Consider the following 8,601-nt stretch of genomic DNA (forward strand, 5'->3'; position numbering starts at 1 on the left):
TTCCCGCACTCCCTGGCCTGGGTATCAAGCATGAATGCCTAATGTGCCCCTCCCTTTGACTATGGAGACAACGCACCCCAAGAAATTAGAATTCCTCTGGGAATCTCATACAAAGGGGAAGGAAAAAAACTAAAGTCTGAGCCACTGTGGTGGTTTGAAAGAAAATGGCCCTCAAAGGGAGTGGCACTATTAGGAGGTGTGGCCTTGTCGGAGGAAGTGCATCACTGTGAGAGTGGGCTTTGAGGTCTCTTTTCTCAAGCTTCACTCAGTGTGATAGTCAGTCGACTTCCTGTTGCCCCTGAGTCAAGATGTAGGACTCTCAGTTCCAGCACCACATATGCCTGCACACCGCCATACTCCCCGCCATGACGGTAACGGACGGAATCTCTGGAACTGTAAGCGAGTCACCTCAATTAAATGTTTCATTTATAAGAGAGTTGCTGAGGTCATGGTGTCTCTTCACAGCAATAAAAACCTCTAAGAGAACCACCCAGATGGAAATCTATATCCAGAAGAGGATTGCAATTTGTCAGACCACTTTTCAGGACAGGCGAGAAACAGTGACGGCGATGATGGCTTTGGTCAGGTTTTCTCTACCAGTGGAAGAATTAAAAGGCAAGACAAACCCCAAGTGGCAGGTGGCAGAAGAGACCTCGAGCACCTCACACAGAATCAGCGGTTGGAGAAAGGCATTTGTGGAAGTGAGGAAACCTGCAGACCCAGAGAAAAAACCCTTCCCAAAGGAGAGGGGCACTCAGCTGGAGAATCCAGTCTCGCCTTAGGGTTGGGGTGTTAAAGCCTCTGAAGACTTTTCCTCCCCTCTTTAGGGTTGGTCAGTTTGAAGAGACCAAGGATGGTAGATTGGCAGAACTGTTGTGAGGCATGTCCAGATCCCGCCTTGAACTCGTGGAGGCAGTCCATCAGCACGGGCCTGCTAGTGGGAAGCAGACGCCTACAAGGCCTTTCTTTGTTTTAAGCTGCCAGGTTTCTGTCTCAAGTGAGGAGGGTGAGGAAGAAGCTGGTCATCTTGGAAATTCATCACCTTTATTACCCTCCGTAGCCCCTCTCCCTGTCTGTCTGCCTAGCAGGGAGTCTGTCTAATTTCTGCTCTCAGCTTCTTGAGGATAGGTGGCCAGATCTAGGTTATTGGGGTTTTCAGGACCTAGGTTCTGACCCTTAATAATTCTGGTAACATCAGGAGCTGTGAGAAATAAAAGATGCAGACCCACCCCCTGCCTGTCCCTCCTGTATTACTGCATCACATTCTGCTCCATGCCTCTGAGTGTCCTGGTCCTCTGCCTGGCAGACTCAGTCATCTCTAAGGTAAACTGAAGGTAATTTTCTCTGTAAAGCTCCCCTTCTCTGGTTTCCTACAGGGCTTTGCTGCACTCCAGTGAGGCTACTGGTCACAGGCATCAAGAAGCTCCTGTGGAGCCGAGAGCTGATGGGTCATTATCAGAGTCACCAGTGTCTTCCCGTGGGTCCAGTACACTGGAGGCAGTCTATAAAGTGCAGCTGTTGGATAGAGTGAAATAAACTCAGCCCCTGCTCAGGACATCTTATCATCTGCTCTGTGTCTATAACATCCCCCACACACAGCTACAAGGCTCTGTCTCTCTGCTTCTTCAGGTCTTTGCTAAAATGCCACCTTCTTGGTAAGGCTTCTATAGCATCCTATTTTTTTTTTTCTTTTCCCAGATCTGAGGACTGAACCCAGGAGCACTGAGCTAAATCCCCAACCCCTAGCATCTTATTTTAAATCAGAACCATGCAGCCTCCCGCTCCATTTTTTTTTTCTTCTTTGTGTAGCTTTGGAGCCTGTCCTGGAACTCACTCTGTAGACCAGGCTGGCCTCGAACTCAGAGATCTGCCTGCCTCTGCCTCCCAAGTGCTGGGATTAAAGGCGTGCGCCACCATCACCCCACCATTTTTTTTTTTTTTAAGTTAACTTGTCTTCAGAACATGTAACACCCTTGCACTGACAACTTAACTTTTTCTTTCTATGGGTTTTTGTGTGAATTTTGATGTAAGAATAATTTTATCAAAATCCTGTTTCATCTTGTTTTTGAGTTCTTCACTGCCCTGATGATTCCCTACTGTGCTGCCTTTTTTTTTTCTTTTCTTTTTTCTTTTTTTTTCCTACTTGACACAGCTAGAGCCATGTGGAAAGAGGAAACCTCAATTGAGAAAATGCCCCCATCAGGTTGGCCTGTAGCCAAGACTGTGGGGCAACTTCTTGATGAATGATTGACATGGGAGGGCCCAGCCCACTGTGGGCGGTGCCACTGCTGCACAGGGGTTCTAGGGTTGTCTAAGAAGGCAGGCTGAACCAGCCATGAGGAACAAGCCAGTAAGCATATTCCTCCATAGTATCTGCTTCAATTCCTGTCTCCAGGTTTCTGTCTTGACTTCCCCTACCTCCACCCCCACGGTGGACTGGAACCTGTAAGCTAAAACAAGCCCTGTTCTCCCTAAGTGTCTCAGGAGGCAGACTGAGGCCCTCGCTCTGCCAAGGGCTCACTGTGCTGCCTTACAGGCTGTCTCTTCTACAACAAATGCTGCCAGCTGTTCTCTCCAGTCTGCTCTTCCCCACGTCGGCAGCAGTGGCTTGTACAATGTAATGATGCAGAAAATATTTTGTGAGGGCTGGGGAGACGGCTCACCGGGGTACCGGCTGGTTTTGTGTGTCAACTTGACACAAGTTAGAGTCATCAGAAAGGAAGGAGCCTCAGCTGAGGAAATGCCTCCTTGAGATCCAGCTGAAAGGCATTTTCTCATTTAGTGATTAATGGGGAGGGCCCAGCCCATGGTGGCTGGGTGGTGCCATCCCTGGGCTGCTGGCCCTGGGTTCTATAAGACAGTGGGCTGCGCAAGCCATGGGGAGTAAGCAGCACCCCTCCATGGTCTCTGCATCAGCTCCTACCTCCAGGATCCTGCCCTGTTTGAGTTCCTGTCCTGACTTCCTTCAGTGATGAGCAGCAATGCTGAAGTGTAAGCCATATAAATCCTTTCCTTCCCAACTTGTTTTTTGGTCATAGTGTTCCATCGGAGCAATAGAAACTCTAAGACGTGCTCACCATGCAAAAGTGCTCTTCCATGAAGAGGAGAGTTCAGATCCTCAGAGCCTCAGTATATAAGGTGGAGATGGGTGAAAGACACTTCTGTCAGCCTTGGGCCTCCACACACTAGTTCATATGTGTACACATGCAAACAAGAAAACATCGGCTTACAACATACTTATGTAAATATTATGTATGGAGGAAACGCCTCATTTTTATTTATGCATATATGTATGTGCAGACAGCAGTAGGTATCCTCAGAGGCCAGAAGGTGGTCATGGGTTTCCCTGGAGCTGGAGTTACAGTGATTGTGAGCCTGAAGTGAGGGCTGAGAACCGAACTGCTGCCCTTTGAAGAGCAGCAATGGCTCTTAACCAGCACACTAAATGGAAGTTTTAATTTGCCTCTTCAAGACTCAGGGAGGCTCTTCTTTGAGAAGCCCACGCCCATGGTGTCCAGTTCCTCTGCTCCCCTCTCAAGCCTGGTGCTTAAGCCTATATTAAAATGTCTTTATTAAATCCCATCTCTGTTTCATAAATAAATAAATAAATAAAAGATTTCCTTGAGCATTGTAATAAAGGTGACTTTCTCTAATTGTTTAACGATCCTAAGCTCATTTAAAACGAAGCTTTTTTAATCATAGAGTAGATGTGAAACATAGTATGTATTGCCAAAGTCAAGGTTACTTAGCAATTGATCTGTAGCAGTCGAACAGGTCCTGGCAGTGGGAGGCTAAAACGCACTCAAATCCTTAAACCTAGGATTTGATCATAGAGTTGCACCTTGCTAGTTCCTAGAGGGCACTTCCGGAACCGTGATCTACGCGTGGCAACCCGGCCAATCTACGATCTTGGCTGGGGAGCGAGGCGGCTCTTTGGCTCAGTTTCCGGAAAAATCTCTCCGGCTCCTCTCCAGGAGGGTGGGGCCAGAGCTTCCCGCCCCCTCCCGAGAGTGTGGCTTTCCGATTGGCGAGAAACGCGGGAGGAGGGGCGTAGGCCACACCGGCGCAGGCGCGCTGGCTTCGCGTGACGGACGAGCGGGCGGCGCAGGTGTAGTGCTGCTGGTGAGCGTGGAGGCTTGAGGGTCGTCAGGGAGGGCCCGGCGAATCTAGGGACAGTTTCTGGGCGCGCGCACCCAGGAGCTGGTGTCTGCTTTCTCGCGTGCGCCCTGTCCTGGAGTCGGGCGGAGTCACAACCACAGACAAGTTGGGTAGTCGAGTCCTTACGGGTCTCAGCACCCCCGCCCCGCTGTATCTGAGGGCAACACTTCCGCCCCGGCCAGCCTTGCGTGTCCCGGAGAGTCCGAGTTCCCAAAGGGGCCCATTTTGGAGCAGCCTCGGGGACGACCTGGTGGTTCAGCCGCCTTGGTGTTTTGAAGAGGGATGGAGTGACCCTATTCGGGTAGGGTCACCCCTGGTGAAGACCGAGACAGTTTAGAGCCGGGTGCTGTTTTATGTCGCTCTGTCAGTAGTGGGAACTTGGTGGGACTTGGAGGCGAGTTCCTGCATTCCAGAAGGACCCTGTGCCCTTTGCTGTCGCCGTACACATGTTGACTTCCCCATCTCAGAGCCTATGAATTGAGCCAAACCTTTACGGCACTTTGTGTGTACCGGGCACTTGGAAGCGCTTTGTGTACAGCTTTCTAGGCTGGATCGTGTGTTGAGTCGTGTAGTGTGTACCTGGAACAGAGAGGGCAGGGGAAAAGAGAGGGCATTCCACGGGGGATCTGCGTGCACTCCCTGGGCAGCAGGAAACTGTCACTACTGCTGCCTGTGTTTTGAAGAGTTCAAAGTGGAAGGAGACCAGTAGTGAGCTCTTTTAACAGGCCGAGTAAAACATGATGGTAGCTGGTCTGGGGTGCATGGTCAGGTGGAGAGCAGACAGCGCCAGAGGACTAAAGAATCTACAGTGGTGAGGAGCAGAGTAGATGAGGGCTGGTTTCTGGTTTGGCCGGAGGGTGCTTCTCGTGCCTTACAGGGCGGTACTCAGATCTGCAGGGGCAGCACAGTCAAAAGAGACTCTGGGTCACCAAGTGTCAAATAGCTGTGTACTGTGTCCTCCGAAGAACAGGTCTGAAGTTCAACAGACAGTTTGGACAGTGAGTCAAGGTGCAGACTGGCCGGCAACGTGCGATGAGAAGGGCAGTCAAGACAATACTGACATTTGTGTTTGAGGCGGAGTTTCATTATATATCCTCAGATGGCCTGGAACTCTGATGTGCCAAGCTAGCTGGCCTTGAACGTGTAGTAATCCTACCTCTGGCTCCCAAGTGCTGGGACTGCTGGATGTGCCACAGTGCCTGGCAATATTGACATAAAGTGGAGGGTGGGGATGGAGACAAGGAATGGAAAAACCGCCCTCAGCTGTTGGCTGGGGGATTACAGTTGATTGTTTCCGGTTCTTTCCCCGGTTTCCTAAAAGAGTAGTGAAAGCAGACATCACCAAGCACAAAGTATGTGCCAAGACTGTTGTAAGAATCAAGATTTCCCCACCTTTTAAAAATGCCCACGGTAAACACACAAAGCCAATCTGGTGGTTTTTACCATTTCATGATGAAAACTTTAGTACACAGGAGACATGTGCTAGGTGGCAGGAAGTTCCAGTGGGAAGTTGGCCTGGAACCCAGGCTGCCTTATCCAGAACCTGTGCGTGCACCACTGCATGCTGTCTCCACAGTAGATTGTTACATCTTTATAATCAGAAGAATATGAATTTCTTTTGTTGCTGTTCTTTGAAAAAGGTCCCCACATAGCCCTGGCTGCCCTCGAACTCACTCTGTAGACCAGGCTAGCCTCTGTCTTTGCCTCCCAAGTGCTGAGATTAAAGGCATGTGCCACTAACCCCAGCTGAATTTCATTTCTTAAAGAGAAGTGGTACTGTGATCTGCTGGGCTATTAGTTAGACATTTCCCAAGATGAGCTTCTGTCTCAGGAATTAGTTGGAGCCAGTGCTGAGAATCCAGTTAACAGTCATCCGCACGTGACTCGTTTTTTTCTCCAGGTACTAGGGTGTCATGGAAGGGCTGCTGACAAGATGCAGAACACTGTCTGCCTTGGCTGCCTGCAGCCGCCAGCACTCCAGGTACGTTGTCCCCAAGTGCCACCACTGTGAACCAGGGAGAGGGCAGCGCTTGGTATTGTCCCGCATGTTCCAGCCTCAGAACCTTCGGGAAGACCAGGTGCTTTCCCTGGAGGGCAGAGCTAGCGACTTGACCTGTAAGAGTCAACGGCTGATGCTTCAAGTGGGCCTGATCCTCCCAGCAAGCCCCGGCTGTTACCACCTCATGCCCTACACGGTCCGTGCCATGGAGAAGCTTGTGAGGGTCATAGACCAGGAGATGCAGGCCATCGGGGGGCAGAAAATCAACATGCCCAGCCTCAGCCCAGCTGAGCTGTGGCGAGCCACTGGCCGCTGGGACCTGATGGGCAGAGAACTGCTGAGGCTAAGAGACAGGCATGACAAAGAGCATTGCTTGGGACCGACTCATGAGGAAGCAGTCACCGCCCTGGTGGCCTCCCAGAAGACACTGTCCTACAAGCAGCTTCCCTTACTGTTGTACCAGGTTACAAGGAAGTTTCGGGATGAGCCGAGGCCCCGTTTCGGTCTTCTCCGTGGCCGGGAGTTCTATATGAAGGACATGTACACCTTTGACTCCTCCTCTGAGGCTGCCCAGGAGACCTACAGCCTGGTGTGTGATGCTTACTGTAGACTGTTTGACAGGCTGGGGTTGCGATGGATGAAAGCCCGGGCCGATGTGGGCAGCATCGGGGGCACAATGTCCCATGAATTCCAGCTACCAGTGGATATTGGAGAGGACCGCCTTGTAGTCTGTCCCAGCTGCCACTTCTCAGCCAACGCGGAGATACTAGACTTGTCACAAAAAACCTGCCCTGACTGCCAGAGTCCACTGACAGAAACCAAAGGCATTGAGGTGGGGCACACCTTCTACCTCGGTACCAAGTACTCCTCCATTTTCAACGCCCAGTTTACCAATGCCCGCGGGGAATCTTCGCTGGCTGAAATGGGGTGCTACGGCCTGGGAGTCACTCGGATCTTGGCTGCTGCCATTGAAGCTCTCTCTACAGAGGACTGCATCCGCTGGCCCAGCCTGCTGGCTCCTTACCAAGTCTGCCTCATCCCTCCTAAGAAGGGCAGTAAGGAGGCAGCAGCCACAGAGGTTGTGGAGCACTTATACGATGACATCATGGAGGCCGTGGCCCAGCTCCGAGGGGAGGTCCTGCTGGATGACAGGACGCACCTGACCATCGGAAACAGACTGAAGGACGCCACCAAGCTCGGCTACCCCTTCGTGATCATTGCCGGCAAGAGGGCCCTGGAGGACCCTGCATACTTTGAGGTCCAATGCCAGAACACTGGTGAGGTGGTCTTCCTCACCAAAGAGGGAATCCTGGAACTACTGACTGGTGTGCATGTCGTCTAAGTGCCCAAGCACACCTGTCCCCAGGCCTGGTGTCCACGGTGACACTGTAGTTCCCTGTACCTCTCTCTTGGTTGGTCTCTCTAGAAATGGCTTCTTGTGGGAGGTGAGACTATGTTAGGGAAACCTGTACTCCTTGCTTGTGACGGTTTGTATTTAGTCACTAACTTGAGCCTCTGGGCTGGTCATGCTACCATGTGCCATTCCTTTTGAACATGACACTTCTGTTAGGAGACTGAAAGGTGAGAAAGAGACCTGCATCACTCCCTGGAAAAGCTGAGTTTCTGTTTGTAAGACGGGAATGGTTGAAAGCTGGGGGCCTCGCTTCCCCAACCTCACCCCACAGTCTGACCATGTGGGTGCACTTCATTCAATCCAGAGAGCAGGGCCCTTCTACCCCGAGGAACCAAGAGCTCCAGAGAGCCAGGCACCTGCTGCTAACTCACCAATGACCTGACATACCTGCTCCCTCCTGGGGTTGGGGACTCCCATTTGGACATGGGAGATGGAGTTAGGACTGTAAGGTCCTTAGCGCTCTCATGAGTGACTCCACTGGACACATGGATCTGGTTCCTTATTCCCCTAAGCTTCCCAAAAAGTTGTCGTAACTTCCTGATGGCCCGAAACTACCTCTGGAGACTTGACCCTGCTGTGTTCACATCAGCACTGAGATCATGTTCTACTGATTGAATAAAGTCAAGCCTTTGGGATGAGCTCTGCTGTGTGTGAATTTGAAACAAAAATAGCATCTGTCTCAGCAGTACACCCAATAGTTTGCTGCTTCTCTGCACTTACTGGGCAGGGGACAAGGGGCTGGGAAAATGTGCTCTGAACTGTTTCTTCCAGACTTCAGGGGCAGCATGCTCCAGCCCCCACAGTGACCTCGCCCTGGGTTCTGAGTTGAATTCCAGAGCCACAAAGGAGTGACTGGTTGAGAGCTGACTAGATTCTGTGGGGATGGGAGTAGGGGCTGGACTCCATAGCACAGCCGTCTGCATTCATTGCTCCAGCATCCACCTGAGGAACACAGCTGGGCTCTCCATCCCAGGCCCCCTGTAATCTCCACATGTGCAGTTCCCAATTGCATGCAATAGTGCCATATTCA

The 8,601-nt window shown here is 51.3% G+C and overlaps 1 protein-coding gene across 2 annotated transcripts; it reads left to right on the forward strand.

The window, feature by feature from the left end:
• Positions 1-4,054: 4,054 nt before the first annotated feature.
• Positions 4,055-8,209, forward strand: Pars2 (prolyl-tRNA synthetase 2, mitochondrial). 2 transcript variants are annotated; one of them, XM_036178511.1, is made up of 2 exons: positions 4,055-4,122; positions 6,059-8,209. In XM_036178511.1, exon 2 carries the CDS (start codon positions 6,072-6,074, stop codon positions 7,497-7,499), a length of 1,428 nt encoding a protein of 475 aa, XP_036034404.1. In that variant the 5' UTR covers positions 4,055-4,122; positions 6,059-6,071; the 3' UTR covers positions 7,500-8,209. The 2 variants fall into 2 exon arrangements, with proteins under 2 accessions (XP_036034404.1, XP_036034405.1); XM_036178512.1 differs by lacking the exon at positions 4,055-4,122 and adding an exon at positions 4,130-4,459 and having other exon boundaries at positions 6,059-8,203.
• Positions 8,210-8,601: the final 392 nt, after the last annotated feature.

The sequence above is a fragment of the Onychomys torridus genome, chromosome 2, assembly GCF_903995425.1.
Source record: "Onychomys torridus chromosome 2, mOncTor1.1, whole genome shotgun sequence".
Taxonomy (NCBI): Eukaryota; Metazoa; Chordata; class Mammalia; order Rodentia; family Cricetidae; genus Onychomys; species Onychomys torridus.